Source organism: Alosa alosa, chromosome 11, assembly GCF_017589495.1.
Source record: "Alosa alosa isolate M-15738 ecotype Scorff River chromosome 11, AALO_Geno_1.1, whole genome shotgun sequence".
Classification (NCBI taxonomy): Eukaryota; Metazoa; Chordata; class Actinopteri; order Clupeiformes; family Clupeidae; genus Alosa; species Alosa alosa.
In genome coordinates this window covers 3047312-3070853 of record NC_063199.1, presented here as the reverse complement: position 1 = coordinate 3070853, position 23542 = coordinate 3047312, and the positions used below count along the sequence as shown (strand labels likewise).

At 42.7% G+C, this 23542-nt stretch overlaps 1 protein-coding gene across 1 annotated transcript; it reads right to left on the bottom strand.

The window, feature by feature from the left end:
• Nucleotides 1-4066: 4066 nt before the first annotated feature.
• On the bottom strand, nt 4067-21951 carry alx4b (ALX homeobox 4b). The gene is given in 4 exon segments (XM_048257668.1): nt 4067-4590; nt 4835-4939; nt 4941-4963; nt 21606-21951. Coding segments are annotated over 4 exon segments (792 nt in total). The 3' UTR covers nt 4067-4272.
• Between the last annotated feature and the right edge of the window lie 1591 nt (nt 21952-23542).

The following is a 23542-nucleotide window of genomic DNA, read 5'->3' as shown; positions in this document are numbered from 1 at the left end:
TATCTTTTATGACCTAATTAGTAACCTATAATATGTTTAATGAACATGTTAGAATATTCTCCCTCTGTGTAGATTAAATGTGTTTCCAACAACAGCTGTGCAGAGAAATAAAAAAGGGAGAATCAGTGGTCTACTTATTTTTTTCTTGACATTTTATATGATTATTGTCCATTTTTCTACTATACGGTCATATTAATTATCATTACTTGATAAATGTCTTCTAACACATTTACACATGTACAGTGTTTTTATTGATTATTTTTTAAGTAAAAAAAAAAAATCCCATTTCTTCACCTACGTGTGAGAGTATGATTAACATGAAAACATTATGTGTGCACTTATTTGACTACCACAAGGTTATACTCTCTGTGTGTTTCAAACATAGATCAGATGGTTCAAAAGGTCATCTGTAATCCTGTCTCCAACTGATTTATGGAATTTCTTTAGATGTCTGTTTGAATGAGGTGTACTGTGAGTATATGGGTTTTGGTGCAGTTTAGTAATATTTGACACTGCATTCCAACCATAGACTGTATAAAGAAGATTCCACACAAAACAATTTTTAGAGAAGCATTACAAAGTTCTGCGGAGTTTTATTTCAGTTGACATTATTTTATGCTTCTGAACCTGAAGTCACCAAGTTCAAATTGGGAGAATGGTGAACTCCCAGTGACAGCACACCCATACGCTGCCTCTTCATAAGGGGGCAACATTCGATCCTCTCAGCACGGCACTGATGACCACTAAGTTTGACGTTTGATCGTGTTAGAGGCCATTTGGCCAATCAAAGGCAGTTTTAAAAATAGCATATGAGTCAGTGGGAAATGTCTGAGAAACTGTCACTCTCACACCCATCACTGTGAGCTATTTTCTGGGATTACTTTACATTGACCTCATATTGCCACTTCTACAAAGAATCCCTCTGGCTTTTTCATACACAAGAAAAAAAGCATTTTTAAAGACCCTGAAATCTGGAATTTTTAGATTAATTTTGCTTTGCTACTTTGTTCATACAGTACTTTTCTGCCAGCATTGTTCTCTTCTGTTTTATTTTGGTTGCTTATTGACATTCAATCCTTTGAAAAATGATTTCTTCACCACAACCACAGTAGGTTCAAGTTAAATTTGTTTTATTTTTCAATTTTGCGAAAATTCTCACTTTTTTCTTGTGAGAGACAAAATAAGATGTTTTTTTTTCATCCACTGAAAAGTAAAATGACCGTTTCAAATGTATAAGTGCAATAACTTATTACAAGGACATACAGAATTACTTAAAGTCACAAATAAGATTAGAAATATCAGAATATTATTTGGTAGCAAAAACTCAAAAAGCCATGAAGCAAAAAAGAGTACTTTAAATCCACAAAATCTGGCTATTGTCCAGTCAAACAAAACAAACTGTGGAATCGTACTCAAAAGCAAATTAGTTACAATGTAAAGCATACAGATCTAACACACTTGAAGTTCATCATTTGTTAATGTTACACAAAAAAGCTGATTCGTAAAAATGCACATCCTGTATAAACACATAAAAATGCAATCATTGTCAACTGCCCAGTTTCAGTAGTATCAAAATGAAGGGGGATTCATAGGAGCAGTGCTTTTCATTGTAAGATAGAGGGATGTAGTCAATGGAGATGGTTTGACTTTCTTTCACCAACAAAATGTAGACTATACCTTAAACAAGATAAGTATGGCTTCATAGAGGTGATGGCTTTCTACAGGGTCAATATTTCACAAAGAGAGAGAGAGAGAGAGATAGAGAGAGAGAGTCTGTGTATATGTCTCTGAAGTTTTGTACAGGAAACTTATATGTGGTAACGTGAAACTCATGGGGATCAAGGTTCTTAAGTGTTGACGGAGTTTTCTGGATTCTTTAAAGTGCTCGCTCTCTCTTCTGATTGTTGACTTTGGAGGCATCCTCCACTGTACTCATTTAATATATGCATGCAGGCTTGTGGTCCAGTTTATAAAGCTGACAGTAGTCAAGACAGGTTAATGATATCAAGAAAGACACTAATGGGTTGATTGTGATACAAATGAATGTGGGAGAAGCAGAAAATGTCTGTTGCTCAATAACGAATGTGGTTTTCATTTAGAAGTTTGGAAATGGGCTCACAGACCAGAGATGGAGTATCAGGTTTGGCCCCAAATTCGAAACAGCTTTGTTTCACCTCTATCAACATCTGATAAAAACGCCCAAAAACATGGAGCATAATTGAGTTTCCTCTCCCCTCCGTCACCACCCCCCTCACATCATCTCTCAGCGTACTGAAACGCCGGTCAGCTTATGATATGTCCTGATAAATCCATGGCGTTCCCAAATCTGGAGGTGAACCTCAGCGGGGGAGCGAGGAGGAGTAACCTGCCCTGTCCAGCGCTCCTCTAAGTGGGGTGAAACTGGACACCGAAGCTGGAGGCCTCCGCGGGGAGCGCAGGCCAGGAACTTTAATGAAGTCAGCCTCGGGTCCCAGCTCCGGTGACAGCACTGTCACTCTGGTAAAGGCAGAACATTCTCTCAGCATTCCCCTAATCAACTGGGCGACGGTGGGCTTATTACCTTGGGTTCAGAGAATGCGGAGCATGTTCAGGGTTGTGGAATGGGTATTACCAACACCCTGACAGGGACGGGACACCCAATACTCCGTGTGGGCAGCTGGTGGGTATGTCATTGGTTGATTCGCTGGGTTTTTTGGCATGGCATGAATTTCCTGTTTTTGTCATCAGAGCTTGCATTTGAACTGCATTTTTTTTGTATGCCCTGTTGAAATGTGTTATGAAAAATGTGTGCTTGGCTACTTAATAGGTGATGATCGAAAATGACTCCCAGTTAAATGCTGCTTGGAACAAAAGAATCAAATTCTCTGATTCGCTGATGTAAAAAGAAAAAAACACTACTTCTTGGTACATGATCTGGGACTTGCTGTGGTTGTCTCAAAAATTTGGAGTGCTGATTGCGACAGGTGCCCCTGCGGGGATTGCCCTTTCTAAACAAACTCTCTTGAGTCTGAATTGATCTCGACTTGCCGAGCCTGAAATGCGGCCTGGCTCCATCGCGCGATGCTGATTGGGAGTGTCTGTGTGATGCTCGTCGAGGCCGTCTCTGCGAGCTGGCGCTGAAGGCTGCTGCTGTGTGTTATTCCTGGCGATGGGGCAGCGGGGACACAGTTTCCTGTAACACTAGCCCCTTGCACAGGGAGGGGGACCTGAGGATACGGCCTCTGTGGGGAAGTGACTTGTTCACTCGAAATCACTGCCAATCTCACACCCTCTCTTTCCCTCCTCCTCCTCCACCCTCTCCTCCTCCTCTTCCTCCTCCTCCTCCTCCTCCTCTGCCCACTGGCAACACTGAAGTTTGCCTCTGTGTGTCTCCCCACACAGTGAGTGAAACTTTGGTGGGGGACAGAATACACCAAAACAGGCACAGACCGTATAAATGTCTGCTATTCAGTCTCCTACAGTAAGAGAAGTGAATTAAAAAAGTCACCAATGAAAAAGCACTTACATGCAAATGCCACCACTCAAACCCTAACATGATACCGTGTTGCGTTAAAGCTGTGCTGACAGCATCCAGGGCACCTAAACTGAATGGCTACTAATACTGAGAGGAGGAGCTTCTGGGGATCCCTGGAACGGAGAAGGTGGCTTTGGCCCACGTCCGAAGTGGCTGCAGCAAATTATCACTGACCTGCAGCCATGCAGTTGAACACACACACAACGTTCAGTATTATATATATTTTTATATATATATATATATATATATATATATATATATATACGTCTTCTCAACTGTCATGTGTCATTCCTTCATGCACTGTACACAGGGATGCCAGTAAAAGCAAAGTAGTGCAGACGTTAGTCTTAGCCCTGTGAGGTCACATCCTTGCAGCCTGGGCAACAACCTCACCAGCCAAATCCACCCCCCCCCCCCACCTCTCTTACACCCCCACCCCCTACCCCTACCCTCACCCCCACAACCACTACAACAACAACAACAAAACAGACAGACCACTCTCTCCCCTTCCTAGTAAAAAGTCAACTGAAGAAAAAAAATGTTGACCACTCTTTTCATCTCCCTCTCTCTTTCTATAAACATTCTTAACGTAATCCTCCTGTAATTACTGCCGTTCTCTCTCTCTATAGTCTGGCTTGCGATTATATTTCAACTGAAAATCCATGGAGCTGGGCATAAAGAGGAAGCTCTGTTGACAGTCGGAGGGCTGGGGGGTAGGGTGAGGGGGTGTCTGTGTGTGTTTGTCCCAGTCCAGGGCATCATGTGGCCCAGGAGATGGCCGCGCTGTGCTCCTTGGCCTTCATTCGCAGCGTGGCGATGCTGGACGACTTGCGATCGGGGTCCACGTTGAGGTCGTAGCCATTGATGGCTCCGCCCATGCCAGGACCCCCGAACAGGCTGCCCATGTGCGTCTGTCCCATGTGGCCCCCTGGGTTGGGCACGCCCAGGAAGTCGCTCACGCCGCTGCCAGGGTGCGGGTGGGGGGTCATGCAGGGCGCCACGCTGTCACAGGGCACCACGCAGCCGGGCACTGGAGACGCACCACTGCTGCCTCCTATCCATGACGGATTCTGGATCTGGTCAAGAGAACAAATGTTACGTCAGACACATTTGAGCCCTCAGCCATGGGGTCAGCTTTATACAAACTTTTATATGGCTCACAGAGCTCTCTACCTAAACATGGCTGCAAAACAAGGTAATAACTCATCTTGTGCATCTCACAAGCTTATTATTGTCATAATTGCTCATTGTGGTTGACTCTTCATTGTGGTTGACTCTTCGTTGTAGATATAGCCCTTGAAATGGGGCATGAAGCTGTACCTGTGCATAGTTCTCTGGTCGGGTGAGTAGAGGCAGCTCGTAGGCAGAGGAGAAGTGAGTGCGGACCTGCTGCATCTGGCCAAAGCGCTCTCGCTTTCTCCATTTTGCCCGGCGGTTCTGGAACCATACCTGCACAGAGATAAGAGAGAAAAGTGAGTATGTCAACATTACACTGTAGATCAAAAGATAGTTCATGTATTCATTGGATTTACGACTTGGCAAGCAAACATTTACAACTTACAGGCCTGGGGTAAGCAGAACCCAATTGATGCAAATAATAGCAAACAATTATACGCTTTAAATTTAAAACAATTATATTTAAATTATCTAAACACGTGAATTATAACTGAGTTTTCAATTAACTACTCAGCATATGCTCTTCAACACACCATACATTTAACATTCATATGTATACAACATATGGACAACAACGTACAAGATGTGTCAACTCTCAAGACATTTAATCTGTCATATAATATTGGTCACATATGACATGCCACACTCGTGCCACACAAGTCATTCACTCAAGTCAATACCTTAATGCACATGACGGCTTTTAATCAATGCTACTTTATTGGAACCTAAATATAAAAGCAATGTTACAGTACAGTTCAGTAAAATATCCGACATTTAAACAGCTCTTTCCAATGCTTGACACAGCTCAGCTAAGTTCAAGCAGAGCTGCAATGCGGCTAGGTCGTAAATAAGCCGAGACTGCTGGTGCTGGGGTTGGTTGGTACACTAGCCATAGATCTCCGAGCTGAACCACACTGTGATGGATGAGGACAGGCTGCCCTCAGTGGTGGCTCTGCAGGGCTGAGTTGGTGAGCGCTGGATGTGATTGGCAGAAACCTCTCAGCTGTCTGTCACATGTGCACCATCTTCACTAGAGCCATTTCTATGCAGTTCAGGATGTTATTGTACCATTTGAGAGCGCTGGACATAGGGACTAGACCAAAGGAAGCGGATCATCTGATGTCATTATTTCAAGGATCTACAGTATGGATGTTATCTCTCATGTGCAATCCATTAACATATGTTTTATGACTGCTGTGCGTTATTGTTGATGATTGTGTGACTCCTCCATCTGCCGAAGACAGCTTATACCCGCAATCAGCTGTAGATCACCGGAGATGGCCGTGCGTAATGATCTAAACCAGGAAATTCCTTGACTCTCCGACGGGTCCGAGACGAAGGAACGGGAGAGGGTGAGAGCGAGTAGAGCTATAAATTATCCTGCACTTGAAAGCCCCGCCACAGGTTCCCCCCGCTTGACATCCGTAATCTGCTGTCCACACTGAGCTATTTATGCGCCGCTCTGAACTCTTCCCCCGGCCCCGGCAGCAGCAGCTCGGCCGCTGGCGCTTTGTTTTTCGGGGGTCTTCTGCTTCCCCTCAGCCATCGGCTGCTGGCTGCTCTGCGTCTGGGGCCGCCGTGGCCCATTAATCACCCGGCCGAGCGCAGAAGAGCACGCTCTCTCCGTCTCTCTCTCTTTCACGTGCACGCGTGCACACTTGCTCTCTGTCTCTCTCTATTTCTCTCAGCCAGTCAGCATAGAGAAACCAAAGCCACAGTATTTGCAGGCTAGTGGAACACATGAAAATGCCAAGGTGAAAAAGGTTATTCACTCGTTACAAATGCAGCGCAACTCATCTCAACTAGGTGGCAGTGGTTGGATTCAAATGCTTCTGAATAGAGCATGCTGGTCCTTAAGAAAGCATGTGATGAAATGGAATGTTGTCTAAAATAAAAATCTATGAGGAGATCATTGTTCATAGAATGCATGCATATGGGAGGCAGACTGTGCTGTGTATGTTTGTGCATGTGTGTGTGTGTGTGTGTGTGTGTGTGTGTGTGTGTGTTGTGTGTGCATGTGGGTGTGAGTGTGCGTACGTGTGTGTGTGCATGTGGGTGTGTGTTGTGTGTGCATGTGGGTGTAAGTGTGCGTGTGTGTGTGTGTGTGTGTGTGCACGTGTATGTGCGTACTGTACGTGCATGTGTGTGTGTGTGAGACAGAGAGATTATCATAACGTCCAACAAAAGTAATAACGATAAGGAAAGTATGACATTTTGAGAAGGCAAAATGTATCAAATGTAATAAGTCAAATATAGTGATGTCTACCTGTTTTATGTATTAGTTCTAAAAGTATGTCATGTATTTATGTCATCTAATGTCATGTCCACAAAATATAATCCTTAAAATCTATTTCATTTTTAGATTGCCTGAGTATTGTATGTACTATATGTCCAGATTATAGTTATTCATTGGTCAAGCAGCCAAGTTACAAAGTCACCAGATGTTATTGTCTCACAGTTGGTTTTCAAATGTCTTGTCAGAATTGTAACTCATAATTGTAGTATCACTACAGGATAACATTCTGCAGTTTAGCCTGGATGGATTGAATGTCTGAATACAGCCTCCACCCACCTAGCTGGTATTCATCACTATTGGGACTGGGATGTTTGGCTTCAGATAGATTGAACAGACTATCGTCCAGCACAGCACTGGACAGGTCGGCAGAATCATATTAAGATAGCAAGTAGTGGTGCATGTTTGTATTCTTCTGTGTATCAATCTGATTTTGTAAGTCCGACCTAACAATGTCAAATATTTCATTCGTTAAATTCAGTCTCCACAAATTCAGTCTCCACAGTCACCACAAAATCAAGAGTCATATTTGATTCGATATTTTTTGATTTGATATTTTCAGAAGTAAATCATGTGTAAGATGCCCTCAGTAGGAGTAAGACTGAGCTCATTCGGTCCTGGAGCTGTAGGCAAATGGGGGATAGAAGAGAGGATGTGGAAGGAGGAGCTCTAGTGAAACAAAAGATAAAGATAAAGCCACAACACCAAGCTGCAGCGCAGAGCTGACACAGAGGAAAGACATCCCTTTAAATACTTCTTGCTCAATACAACCAAATGACAGGAAGAGTAAAACACTTAAAGTAGATCCTTTCCAGACAGACCAATCATTTCTCCCATGTGCTACATAATATTATAATTTAATAATATCTTGAACCAACCTCCCAGAGTGAAGTCTCTTATTACAATCCAATTCTCAGTCAATAACAGTTACCAGCAGGAATGGAGGAGTGGCAGCCTAGTGGTATAAAACGCTGGCCTGTCTTTGTAGAACCACCACCATGTATGAACACTCATGCTAAAAGAGTGCACACACCCACTAATGCAAGCCTGCAAATATGCTGTCTTTATTTGACAGCCTTTGGCTCCCAGTGCAGGGCTGCTTAATGGATGCTTTCGCCTCTCATGTGGAGGATGGGGATCTCCAGTTATTAAAAGAATATTATGCTTCTTTTTATCTGCCATATTACCCTTCACCCTAATGCCATAAAAACAAAGCCGCAAATCGTTACTCTTTCTTTATTATGCATAAATGCGAGTCAGCGGACGGAGAGCTATGCAAGAGAGTTTACGTGCCACTTGTGGGAAAGTGACAGCGACCACGTCACCCTCGGTCACATGGTTAGGCACACTGCATCGTCGTTTTTTCCTCTGCTCCGAGGGATTCCACTGAGCAAATTAAAGAGAGAGGAAAAATAGCTGGGGTTCTTTCTTTTTTTGTTTAGCTTTCATTCATTCATTTGTCAATTGTCTATAAGTCCTATTCTCCGGAGGGGGAAAGGGAGACATCTTCAAAGCCAAGACGCAATCTCGGCCCGACACGGAGTTTGAACTTGGATTGTGGGATGAGCCTCTGCCCAATCAAAGTGTGGTTTTCACCATCCCTGATGGGCAATTTCCCCTTCTAGCATGCAACACTCTCCCAACCTACTCTCTCTCTCCCTCTCTCACAAACACACACACACACACACACACACAAACACACACACACAACACACACACACAACACACACACACACACACACAGAATGTACAGGCTGTAGGTAGGAACAACAAGTTAACATGGACACTTTTAGCATAGGGCTCATAGTAATATAAAGCAACAAAAATGTTCTTGGGCATAAGGCGGAAGGGTCATCTGTCATGTTGTCTAACAGCTGCACTCCTCATAGATGATAAAGAAGGACAGCACCCCTACACACACCCCACCCCTTCCCCAGCACATGCTGACTTCAAGCGACTGCATGGAGACATTCACCATGATGGCTCACATGTTTGAATTTCTGTCAGAGGAGATTTTGTTTGAGGCTGGCAAGTTTTTGGCTCAGATTGTGTTTTCTGCTGAGTCGTCTCTTCTTGTGAGATGTTACACGAGCCCATCGTGTGTTGTGACTGAATTCTGACGTCACATGTTTTGAGTGGCTTTTGAAATGTGACTCTGTGGTCACTTTTGTTTGGACTGGTCAGGTCATTTTTCTGTACGTGAGCTGAACCAAGGACTGAAAATACCCCAACTTGATGAGCGACCAGTTCAGTATTTGCACAACGTCTTGCTGAGCTTATGAGTTCTATCTCCAAATATGTAAGAAAGAGTCAAATGACGAGAATCCTGCCCGTACAATGGGGTTTGGCTGATAAAAAATCTATTCAAATTCCCAGCTTCTCTCTCCCTCTATCTCTCTCTCACACACACAAACACACACACACAAACACCCACCCACCCACACACACACTCACTCTTACTCTCTTTCTTTCGTTCTCTATCTCCCTCTATTTTGCTCTCTGCCTTTTCTTCTCTCTTTCCTCCTCTTTAAGTCTGAGAGGAAGTGGGGATATTGGAAAGTGAGATGGGAGAATGTTCAAACTGGGGCTTGTTTTCATTTCATGTTTAATTTCCTGACGCCTAAGCCCCCGGCTTTCCATGGCCGCCCCCTCTGACCTCTGAGAGACTCACAGACAAGAACAGCGCAGCAGCAACACAGACAAACACGCACACACACACACACACACACACACACACATACACACACACACACTTACACTCAGACAAATACACACTTGAATATGGATACACACACACACATACTGTACACACACACGCACACACACACACACACACACACACACACACACACACACCCACACCGCGCATATGCACACATTCATAATCATTACACACACATAGTGATGCATTCAACCTCACACACAAATGAATGCACAAACACAATCACACAATCATATCATATCTACTGTCAGGCAAATAAAGATGAATTAACCATTACTAAGGTACACCACCATGACTTTCATACATTTATAAACATTGTCATCGTGCACAGAAGTACGATTTTTTTCTTCAAAAATGACTTTAAACAGGATAAATAAATAAATAAATATATAAATAAATAAAAAAAAGAACCAAGCCAAATAGCTGAGAGGAAAGATCATCAGTACATTTGGCAAGACTGAGTGTGTCCTGTTCATTGCTCAGCCGTCTCTCCGCATAGAACAGCAGCTTGTCACATGTCATCCCAGCGTTCTTTGGCTTTTAAAGAGTGTGCAGTAACAAATATGCACCTCTTAATTATTGTATTTTTATATTTGATACATGCTGGGCAGCAGAAAACTGGAGCGAGATGCATTGAAGACTGAAGTCGCTGACTACCTACCAAAGCCATTAAAGAGCTTTATTTATGTTCCTGCTATGGGAGTGAAGGGGGGAGAAAACCCTTTGAGCTTTGAAGTCTGAAGTCTGACAGGCTAACCCCAACTCTCTCTCTCTCTCTCTCTCTCTCCCTCTCTCTCTCTCTCCCTCTCTCTCTTTCTCCTTCTGCCTGTCCACGCTGGGAGCATGGCAACTGATAGATCGCTGCTGTCATTCAAACGCAACCTCTGTTTGACCCAGTCCAGAGCGAAGTTCAAGTCCAAAGCCGTGCACTACAGTGACAATGCCTTTCAAAGACCGTGGACAAGTAATAGCCAGAATTTTGTAATTAAATTAAAAGGGAAGGGAAGAAAGCTTTGATGCTTTGAAATGATTGTCCCACGAATGGTAGCATTTAATCTGTTGTTTCCAATTCCTAAATTCTGAAATAATCTTTTGCAGGATGAGAGTATAGAGTTTGGACAAAGCTGGGTAAAAGAGAGGGGTGGGTGGGGGAGGGGGGTGGTCTCTCTCAGCTACAATCCAAAAAGGGAAAAAGTGAGGGGTTTTGTGTGGATTGCGTATGTCTGTAAGGTATGTTTTTGAAATGCGGGTCAAACCCCACAGTCACTCAACAGAGTCTGCTGTGTGTTGTCAGACTGCAGACTTAATTAGATTCATCTGGAGGCACGGATGGCCCTGTTTGGATTCCAAATGAATGCAGTTATTTCACTGTACCCCCGACGCACGGCCAGGTTCCCCCTCCTGACAGTGTCTCTGTGTGCACATGGAAATTGGACGTGGCATCTAAAAGTGTTTTTTTTATTCCCCAGCCAATTGGCTTTGATGTTTTTCTGGTTGCCCCTCGAACATCGTGCGGTGAGGCAGCCCTAACACGGACTGGAAGTTTTGAAAAATGTTTGACCCTTGGCCTTATGGTGGCGTCTGGAGCATGTAGAGTGAAATTCTCTCACCAGGCCAACCACTCACCCCCATGTCTCTTTCTCTCTCTCTCTCTCTCTCTCTCTCTCTCTCTCTCACTCTCTCTCATACACACACAAACATGCACACACACACACATACTCACACACACGCACATGCGACACACACACACACACACACACACACACATACTCACACATACACACATGCACATGCACATGCACACACACACACACACACACACACACGCACACGCACATGCACACACGTACACACACACACACACACGCACACACACCAAACACTCTTGAACCTGGCAGACAGTACTTGCATACAAGACAACAATGGTCTCCAATGGATTCCTGCCAGTGTTTGAGTTAACCCTCAGTTGACCAGATTTATGCAGTCCCCGAGCCCTCCAAAAAAGCCCTCATACTGCGATAAACTAAACACAGTACTGTGAATAAACAGCTCCAATAGTCGACTGACCTGTACCCGGGCCTCTGTGAGGTCAGTCCTCAGGGCGAGCTGCTCGCGGGCGTAGACGTCGGGGTAGTGCGTCTTCTGGAAGACTTTCTCCAGCTCCTCCAGCTGGTAGCTGGTGAAGGTGGTGCGGTTGCGCCTCTTCTTGCCCTTGTTGCTCTCGGCCTCGCTCTTCTCCATGGGGCTGGTCAGCTCAGAGCCGGGCCGCTCCGAAGGGCCTTTCACACCCGGGTCCTTCACGTTGAGGTAACTGCCATCCATCCCCGTGGGGTCAGAGCTCGGGGGCAATTCTGAGTCTGTCAATCCAGTGCCGTCTTTACCTATATGGGGTCATTAACAGAGATGTTAGGAGAGGACACAGTTGGTTGGTAAGTTGGTTACAAAAGTAATGATATCAAGATTTTTTGGTGTAAATGTGTCAGCCATGTGGTCGATAATGAGAGATATATCCATAAACATCCATTGTAAAAACCAACAACAAAACATAAAATTGTACAGATAAATAAGGGCATGGACAACCAATCACATTGTTGAGTCAATATGAATTCTATTACATAGGCTGGAGCAGCAATCAATGCTGTCTGCCTATGCTCCAGTGCCCAGTATCTTCCAACTGAGTCAAATGCCACTATAGTGCCACTTTAAGCTCCATGCCTACTCCACAGTCAAAAGCCAAGCCTCCTCCACACACGCACTGCTTTACTTTTTGTCACCCGAGATTTCAAGAGAGACCGTTCTGTCACAGACCTCTCTTTGTCCCGCTCTTTTAAAAAATACAGTTTTATATGGCTGAATCAAGCGCCCTCGCTCTGTGTACACAAATAGCCGTATAAATAAATCATCCAGGAGGGGTCTGGTTTGGATTCGGGAGCACAGCACTTTTCTGTCAGACACCGCAGAGGCTGCAGCCAATTCCTGCAACCTGTCAGAAACAGAGATGGGAGTTTTTTTTTTTTTTTTTTTTTTTGAGACTGTACTGGCCCCCACAATGGCCCCACCTGCCCAGTGCTGACACATCCTGTTGCCCCTGGTGGAAACAGGCATATTTACATGAATGTATTTTTTCCTTGTCCTTTGCTTCTTTCAAACATAAGTGTTTACTCAACTTTACTCAACTGCAGTGCGGTAGTAGTGAGGGACATGGTGAGGGAGAACTAGAGACCCGGAATGGCTGTCTCCTGTCTGTTGTTGTGTGCTCCACCATATTTGGAGCAGACCTCCTCTCCTCTCCTGAGGAGTAGGAGCAAGAGAGGGAATGAAAGACTGATTCTGTCTGCTCCTCCCCATGTCAAGCCCAGCACAGACAAGAGGCTTGCTTTTGTCTGTTCACAAATGTGTGGCGCCTGGCCGTGAGAACAGTTTCATGTGGGTCCAAGCGTATAGTTGGGGCTTTAGCAGAGATAGAGTGAGAGTACCGTTTTTACTGATGTGAGGTTCCCCCCTCTGTTCAGACACCTAAGTGATCCAGCAGGGGTGAGACAATCCCCCGGAGGATAGGGAGAGTACAACTCAGGACATCCAGCTGGATGCAGTGATCTCATCCGCATGTCACTCACCTACGCTGACCACACGTGCTAGCCTCCTATCTAAATTACCTGTTTCCTCTCACTCTCATTTCAACACCTTTAATCGTTGGTTTCATTGTACTTCTCTTACTTCCTCCCTCCCTAGTTTTCTCTCTCTTTCTCTGAGACTCTATCCCTCTCTCGCTCTTATGGTTTGGATACTAACTGAAGTGCAGAGAATGCACATTGTCTTCATATTTCAAAGGTGCAACCAGTGAGGCGTCCAACACATGAGGACCAGCCCTGCATTCCCCCTCCTCAGTCCCTTTCCCCTCCAAAGACTTCCTCTGCCTTTGCTCGGTTCCTCCAAGGATTCCTGGCATGGCAGCGTGAGGATGCTTGTGGTGAACTCTTCAAATCCCCACTCTTTAAAGTCTCAGAATCCGCACATTGATAGTTGTGCTGAATCTGCTGCAACCAAACAATGTGTTGAAACAGACCCAGAGCACATTTTTCACTCGGAGCCGAGGCTCCCAAAGTGTTGCTTCAAGTTCTCGCACTGACAGCAGACTAAGTCAGGATTTGAGAGCGATTCTCTGAACATTTTTGTAGGTTTTGTAGGATCCAAAAGAATGCCATTCCTACACTCCAGATGGATCAATTAGCTGAAACCAGTGTTGAGATGAACATGGAGAAATCAATTTTCAGATGAAGAAGAATCACTGCCATCTGATGAGAAATGTGGCTTTAGGTTTCTAGACAGATCTCCTGAAATTACATATGACAATGCTTGATAATAAACCAGCCTGTGTGCTATCTGTGGAGGGTATTTTCATGCACTTGTCATTCCTTGGAGGAAATGAAATTATGCCGTAAGGGAACCGTCTACTTCCCAAGTCCTCTTTCGAATGGTGTATTCCCAGTTTAAGCCTTCCAATTGCTCACAAACTGGAGATTGGCAACTTGAACCTGAGAGAACAATGACGACGAGGCTCACCTCTGTACATTGGCAGACCCTTTGAGTTAGCATAGGTCAAATGTTTAAGGGGGTCAGACATTTAATCACTGTTAGAAACAAGAGGAAAACATCAAAGTGTAATTTAACTGGCTGTTAAGCGGCAGGACGTCCCCTCTGCTTTTATGGAGAGTGATGGGCAGGGTCAGCTAAAGGCAAATTAAAGAAACGCTATAAATTAGGCACTCTTAAGATGCCTGGGAAGGGTTAATGACCTACCATTCCAAAATTAAAGGACGTTTTTAACACACATATAAACTGAGGGCTTTTTTTTCTTCACCAGTGACTGTTAAGCGGGCATGGACGGCCCTAGATCATCTGGCACAACTGAGAAAATATGTTAGCAGTTCGGCAACTCTGTCTTTTTAGTGTGTGGTGATTTCACAAATAGTTTTCTAAGATTTGTTTCTTTGCTGTCATCTAGTCAGCCAAACCTATAAGTCTGGGGAGACTGTGTGTTGCTTCATACAAGAATGTGTTATGACTTCAAATCCTTGTAAAGCTACATTGTTTTTTCCTTCACTGCTGATGTGCAAGGAAGGACTCCATCTGAAATCCCTTTTTTCTGTTTCTGTCTCAGCCTTACAAGATGCAGTAAAACAAGTTGCTATTGTCAAATGTATGCGAGCAAGACACAGGTAGTTCTGAAGTTCCCAGATGTTTCCAGCAGAAGATCTATGCCAGCAGATTGCACAGGAATGCAGATTCCATGGGAAACGAGCGGTGTTTCCGTTAAACTGTAGAATGTGATAAATTGCCTCTCATAAGACACCCCTGTCCTATAGAGATCTCACCCAGTCAGGTTTCAGAACATGACTGGCATTGATCCAGCATGCTGTGTCCATCTATTCAACAATGAGGAGCATTCTAGGACACAAAGCAACAAAAAGAGCTGGTAAGAGGTGTCCTGTTCACGGCTGAGTTGTCCTGCATGTGTTCAATGTTCCCCTGTTCTTACAAACAAAAGGTTTGATCTGTGGCTCTGATAAGGTGGAATTTTTTCATCAACGTCAGGGGTATTTGTTGCAGCAGTCCATATTTGATTTATCATGTCTTTAAACCATTTACAGCTTACTGTTATGACATCATGCAATCATCAAGCTCAGGTTTTTGGAATACTTCCCAGTGTGCTTTGCACAAACAATTTGTCTACTCCCATCGAAAAAGAATGTATGGAAAACGCAATTTAGCCTCCAGGGCTTTGGTAATTTGTGTGGTTTTGCACTCACTTGAAAGTTCTGGTCCTCTGATAGCATTCTGGTATTGCACTACAGCACTGCACTGCCCGCGCTTGGCTTGGCTGAATTTGTGCAAAATCACCGGAGCTGGAGGGGAGCACGGAAACTTCTGTGGGTCCCACAAAAAATGCCAGTGTTAACCCAGAGGACAGGATCTCTGCACGTTTACCACCTGGGTAGAACTACAAAAATCACTCTTTCTCTGAGAAAGCGAGGGAAGAGATAGAGGAGCAGTGTATTTCTGATAGAGCAGTTCTCAGAGAAGCTGAAGTCTCACCATGCCTGAGTCATGACGGGCAGGAAGGCAGATGAGCAAGAGACAGATGAAACAGTTATTGTTTTGGAGTGGTGATGTGCATATGTGTCAAGTGGGGATGGCAGGCCGCCATGCTTTGTTAACATTAAGAGTGAGAAGACACACACACTCATATGGTGACATACAGTTATAAACATACTGTATCTAAATACTCCTGACCTTCCCGCACACACACACACACACAAACACATACACACACACACAAACACACACACACACACACACAGACAGACACACACACACAATCAATATATCTGTAATCTGCAAAAATAATTATTATAATAATATGGCAGACAGCTCATCTCCAAAATTAAAATGCTTGATAAACATCAATCAATAATGTACATGACTACATGGAAAACATGGAAAACAAACAAGTTGCTCTACATTTTCCAAAGCTTACTCTCATATGCCACAGATGATCAGAGGAAACTTGTTAAAAGTTGTCAGTTTTGTGCGTTGAAGCGACAACGTCTATGATACCTTCACCTTATCCTACTGCCCAAGTCTTTTCTCTTAATCTCTTCCCTTGTCTTTTCCTTTGCACATATATGTTTGCCTTCGCTGAGTCTACATCACATTTTTCTTTTTCACAATATGGTAGTCATCAGCACATACACTACCCCTGACATCATCCTCCAGATCCTTAAACACATACTTACAGTGTGCCCTTTTGACAGGATGTCTTTGAACTTATGCTTTGTGAAGCTCCTCCAGCTCCCACGCTGGTAAAAGTATGTATTCTACTCTGTGTCCCATTGAACATGCCTTGCCTTTCGAAGATCATATGTGAAGTTTAAGAATCCTATCTTCAAAATAAATATGATTTTCTGGGAGCAGATATCTCCAATCTGCATGACCAACCGCTCACTGAAATGCACATGGAAAACTCAGAAATTCATATGTGAACCAAAATGTGCAACTTTCAGTTCAATGGCTTGGTTTAAAATAGTAAATCCTGTTTGTATTCTCCAGTCACGGTTTCTGTCTCATTAATATTGTTTTTAGGGTATCAGGAAAAGTGACTTGATTTTGGTCCGAATAGTGTAGCTGCAGCTTCTCTTCTCAACCATCTGACAACAAGCCAATCAGGCGCTCCTCAGAATTTCCAGTGATGCTTCAACTCTGCAAGCATTTTGCTGTTTCTGCGCCTGTCTTCGCTCTAGGCTCTCAGTCCAGCACAGTGACAGCTCAGAACGCTTCTCCTGATGTTACATAAATACCGTGTACCGTGATGTAAGGGAAAATGCATGTTCATATTTACACAGCCCAAAAATACAAATAAAAAATAAAAATGCAGAAACACACACTGGCGCATCTGTCAACCAAGGCTGCATTAACACCTTGAGGAGCCTGCTTGGATTTCTCCAATCACTCCAAAGTAAGCTCTCCCTAAACAACCTGTTTCTAACTGTGTTTATTGATGTGGGGCATTATTTAAGGCAGGGTTACGCAAACCAGTCGCCCCATGTCATTTCAGGGGGAGTCCCTAAGGTATTGGGGGGGCTATACTCTTTGAGTATGAATAATGGTTTTGGGAGCATGAGCTAGCACATCTGCCACAGATTAATAGCAAACTCTCCTGTAATGTTGGCCTGCTTTCCTGTCTACTCCTGAGTGCTTGACCGGTCTGTGCCTTTAGATTTTAATCAGCACTCTGGTCAGGTACAGGCCGTCACTCTGCATGAGACTCCTCCTGTTCGCATCCCTCATCCCCACAGGTAGGAGTTCCATAGGTGTACCACCCACTTTTGTCTGCTATGGCATCAGTGTAGCAGTTTCACAAAGATCTTTGGCCTTCCATCGAAAGTCTCACACTCATTTGACCTATTCGATATCAGAAATGCCACAATAGCCACAATGACCTCGCCCATACATGCAGTCTTTAAAACAAAACTTAAAACGTAAGCGCTAAATAGCAGTGAATGAAAAGCATCATTTGCCAGGATAATTGTGGTGCAGGTGTGCTCCAGCAGAGGTGTGAACATATAGTAATACCCACTTGCACTCCCATGCCAAGTGCTTTACATTTACCAGTACTGCTATTATTCTTAATTCACAGCTCCCTCCAATAATTGTAAGAAATGTGTTTCCACTTTTGTCAGGCAGTACAAAGCAGAGGCTCAGCACATACTTAATCCTTAAAGTCTAGCTTGTCTTCCCGTTTAGTCTCAATTATTTGTTGAATGCAGAACTTTCTCCTATCAATTATAGTTACCCCTGCCAGGTGGGACCACGATGTATTTTAAAGGTTGTGCTGACCACAGGTAGGCCTATGGCAGCATTTCTCAATATAGCCCATACCTCCAGGCAAAACCGGCCACTTCCTGCAGGAACCATGAGCATTTCTTTTTTGGCTTACAGGGCATTATTCAGGTGGATGTCACTGCACGGGTTGAGTTCAGACTAGGCCTAGCAGTTGTGCAACAGTCTATCTTGCAGTGACTCCAAGACCACAGTTTACAAAAAGCCTGTTAACGCTTGAGGCTTTGGCCATCTCCCAGCACAACCATCCTCGCTAAAAAGATGTAATGCATGCATCTGGCTGACGCCTTGACTCCACTTAAAAACAACAGCATAACGCTCCACATGGGAGACGTTCCGTCAATAATGACTGCAAATCGCTAATTGTGCTTGCCAAATATCCTGCTGTTGAGAGCTGGCTTGCTCCACTTTTGCTAGTGGTAGCACAATGTTATGAATTCATGGCAAAAACACTCAGAAAACAAATAGTGATCAAAATTAGGCTATAGAACATGGTTAGAAAATTTGTGAGAGGGCAGTTGCTCATTGTATGACAAGTAATGACAAAACCAATCCATTCTTAGTGATTAAGTATAAAATATCAATGATGGCTGATAACACTGCAGTTTGACGCACCAATCGGAATGTAAAGTCTATCTGTCAATAACAACATTTATGCTTATCTACTTTTTTCTATATATTTTATGTCGTTTATTTTACGAATCCTATAACAGTTAATTAGCCTGAGCCAAACACTGAATGACAATGGTTAACAACATCAATAATAATAATAATAATAATACATATTTCAGTTTTCAGCCACCAACACTCCATAAATTGAAGAGTTAATTCGCTATTCCACATTTTTTTTATGTATTCCTGTCTTTAGTGGCTTCAACTTAAATCTCCCAAGGCCCTGTAAAAAAGATGAAGTAATTCGGGAAGATAAGAGTCGTGCATTCTCTTCAAATGTCGCGTATTTGTTCACCAAAGCGCGGTCTATTAAAATAACATCTGCACAACAGTCCGCCTTTAAAACGCATTTTATACTTAAATGTAAATGAAGATGAGAGACAAGAGGAATTGATTGGTTTTGCTTTATATGGTAATTAAAAGTGTATTAAAATACCGCAATGTCACGTTCACAATATCTATTTTGCTATTTGTTCATATTGCGTTAGTAACCCTATTTAACTTGTCTTTATTATTATTATTATTATTATTATAATTATAATTATAATTATTATTATTATTATTATTATTATTATTATTACTAGCATAATAATACTAATAATGATAATAATAATAATATCAATGTTATTGCCTTGTGTGAAGTGTAACAGCCATAAGGAACTGCCTTCAGCATGGACATGTCTAATGGATAATTTAAGGCGAGAGTAGCCCCACTGCGCATAATGCTGTCAATCCCAAAGATTTATTGTGAATTTCGCGACTTCATCAGCCTGCTTATTGTATTAACAACGTGAACAGGATTTGATTAAAAGGGAGTAGCCTATTCATCCTTTCCTTTTACAGTAGGCTAACTTTAATTTAAAGTATTGTTCATATATTTACTTAAAGAAAACAAATAGTGATCAAAATTAGGCTAACATGGTTAGAAAATATGTCACCTTATGCAAAGAATCCTAAAATGGCCCTGCATCTTCTCGTGTGCTAACACAGGAGTCTATATTAAGCATGCAGTTTTCATTGGGTCATGATAATTGATATTGATCACAGGTCTGGTCCAACAACTAAAAATGATTTTTTTCTACTCATCACATGAATGAAACGGGTAGTGAATTGTGAATTGTGTTTTGCTCTGTTTTACCGTCATGCAGTTTATTTCCATTTCATTATATTTCCAACATTATGCAATTTATTTCCATCTCCATTTTGAATATTTCCATGCGTCTAGGCCTGCTATTTTACATACATTTTAGACCACAAACTAATATACTTTTATAAATCAATGCTTGTTTTACCTTTCATCCATGCATTTTGTGAATTGCAAAGCCTGTCCTTGCACTTAGATTTCAACTTATCAAATCAGAAGCGGCAAGCAAAGATGATTTCGATCCATAATCTAAGCCGAATTTTCATGCATGATGGATATACCCAAATAGGCTTGGCACATGGGAAAAATGTATGAATATTTGTAAGTAAGCCTGTGTGTAACAATAGAGAAAATACGCGATATTATGCTATCGGCTATATTATAATTGTTCTATAACCTGTTCCCATCTGCTCGCATTGACCAACTTTTCACACGCCCCTTGTTTGCTTTCTATTCTTAAGGGCCTCGACCTTTTAGGCTATGGTCAGTCGTCTTGGTTTTATGTTGTCAGGATTAATACTAGCCTATTTAAAGTAATGTGATGTTAGTAAAATTGCTACATTTCGAAACGTATCTTCATTTTCTGTTGAACTGGTGGACACACTAAACCTGCGTGTTTTACATTATCTCCTGATTTATGACCACGGTGAAGGGTTTTCATGCTCTTTTGGTCCTCAGAAGATCAGATGATCATGAAACATGCCATTTTCTTTTGTGACTGAAAGAAACCATATTACGTGGAGACGCTTTTCTCTGTGCACAGGCAAAATCAGAGTCGGCACTATAGTTTATCCGTCTTTTTAGGCCTTTTCGCTGGCCTGCTCTTTCCTGACAAAGCTACTAAAATGAGCATAGTAAACATCTGTGTAACAGATATAGACACAGTCAATCATTGTGCAAATTAGCCCAGAGTGTGTATGGTAAATATATCATTTCTGAATAACATATTCACTGCCATGATAAATCAATTGCATCGGCTTTATTGCTGTGGTAGTGATTGGGCACACTGCATGTAAAATATAGCGCCATAAGGACTCAAGTAGGATGTGCGAAACAACACGGGTAAAACAACGATAGCCAATAGGCTATGTTATTAAGTTCAACAGTGGGCCATGGTGACTGCAAACTATTATGAATCAACACTATTGCCAATTCTATTTCGAAAGATGTTTTAATATCTTAAAGTAAAGTTCAAGTGAAAGCCTGTGCTACTTGTTACCACGCCGACGCATAGTGTTTCTATTGCTATCTGCAAACTTGTTAATTCAATTGTCTGATTCATTTCCAATAATGAGGATTGTAGTCCAGATTATCGCATTACTTAATTCAATTTCATTGTCGAAGAGAAACGTCAATGGTGAAGTCAATGATGTCGTCCACATAGCGTTAATTGTGTTGACGGCTAAATGAGGTTGTACAATAAAGCAAATATGATTAGATGCAGCAAGTGAATGACAGCCAACGTAATGATAGACTACTACTGCGAAATCGGAAAATGGTTGCAGGCGGAATCACATTTAAAGACCCCGGCCACTAAGAAATCCCGGGATAACTTCTGCGAGAAGCCATTACCATTTCGAGCCAGACATATTCTCACAATAACAACGTTCTCGTATACAAACAGTGAGCATAAAAAAACAGTATCAATGCAGTTTTATTTGAGAAGGAGTCTGGAAGAACGTACCATAGCAGGAGATGAGTGCGCCGTTGTGCCCGCTGTCCTGGTGGAGTTTGTTGCCTTCCGGGGGTGTTTTGCAAGTAGGTCTCTGCATGAAGAGGTGGTATTTGTTAAAGGTGCCTTCCCCACCCGGCGCATCCAATGACTGGCACTCCTGTTGGAAAGGACTCCGCGACTTCTCCCCGTAAGCTTGACCTTTGCTGGGGAGGAAAGCGGGGCTGTATTTGTTGTCACTTGGCTGGAATGTCCTGAAAGGATTGGCCTGCTGATCCCTACCTTGCGCCGTGGACGGGCTATAATATGAATCCATGGATGTCATATCGCAGTATGAAACGCACGTATCTGCGTTCATTCCTAAAAAACTTGGTAGCAAGTACGTCCAAACTTTTTTTCTGTCTTTCCTGAAGAACGCCTCACACGCTCATGCACAGACAACCACGCACTCGCATGGATTCACACACGCACGCACACACGCACGCACACACCCACACTGGAGCAGCAGCTGGAGTTGGTTAAAAATGATTCCGATGTTTTCCAGAGACTAGGCTGAGCAAATGCTAAAAAGCCCCCTTAAGGTTTAGTGGGGTAACAAAATGCGTGTCTACAGAGGATGCTGCGAATACGGCCCCTACCATACTACTCAATGTACCACTCGAAACGGAATGAAGTCTTTACCCAATGTTGCTGTGTAACTTAGACGCGATAAATAGGGAGGTTAGGCCATTGCACACAGGAAAAGAGGGACACTATTTTTTTCTACAAACACGTGGGACACACAACACATGACATTAATGCGATTAAGACTGAATATATAACTGACACAACTTGCAGAGGGAGGGCGCGTGTAATCGTTCTGAGATTCTGAGCTTGTGTAAAAATAAATCTGTATTAGAGACAAGAGAGGATTTTTGTACACATCTGGATGTGACTGTTTTTTGTCATTCAGTGTCAAAAGGAATACTCAAATCCCACATTTGTTTCATAGGAAACAACATGTTGGAAAGCGATGTCAATGTTTTAAATTTGGGCGATGCTTGAATAATCTTTCAGATGTAGCCTAACTTTGTTTTTACGCAATCCGCAAACCCCACTTAATGCACGTTCCATGTACGGTTCCCTTAATAAATAAGCCATAGGGTCCGCTGATAAAGAACCACCTAACCCTGCATTTGGGCCTATTAGCCCTATATTTTCAATATTTTTTTTATTAAGGTAAGATACAAAGTACTACAACAGTAGCACTTTTAAACTTACATAGTCGATCAGGTGTTTAATTGATGACAATTACTGTCAAAGGCATCACATCTAAACATGCGTTGCGTTATTTGCTTCTGACTATTGAGTATGAAAAATACTTTTCCAGACATTAATATATAAACGGCAATCTTGGCTTGTGGTAGCCTATTAATTGCAAAACAATTTGCAAAGACCGACGCGTATGGCACGTTTAGGTTTCTTACTGGTGCCCCTAAAATCCCAGTGCAGATTGGGATCAGCTAGAAAACACGGCAGAATTATAGGATTGTAGGCTATCTCTCATTTTTCGTCTTCAGTAAGAAGGTTACTCGACAAAAACATCAAATGTAGTTTCTCAGCATGTCACCAGTCAATTTCCCTAATGTCATTCTGCGTTTGCAACAGAACACTCGGATTCTTCTCATTTTCTAATTTATGATAAGATGCTTTAGTGAGTGGAGAACCAATTGGATTGCAGATTGGACTGATCGGCCACATTTTGTCCCTGTCTAATCTTTAGACTATTTGTATGATCACTTATTAACTAACCTTTAGACTGACGGGAATATAAATAATCATATGTTAATCCACGAAAAACCTTTTGACATTTCTTCCTTTTTGTCGGCGACAGTGGATTACTATTTTGCAGAACCAATTCAACGAATATTACTTGTGTTATATTTAATGCATTTGGTTAGTGTTTCTTC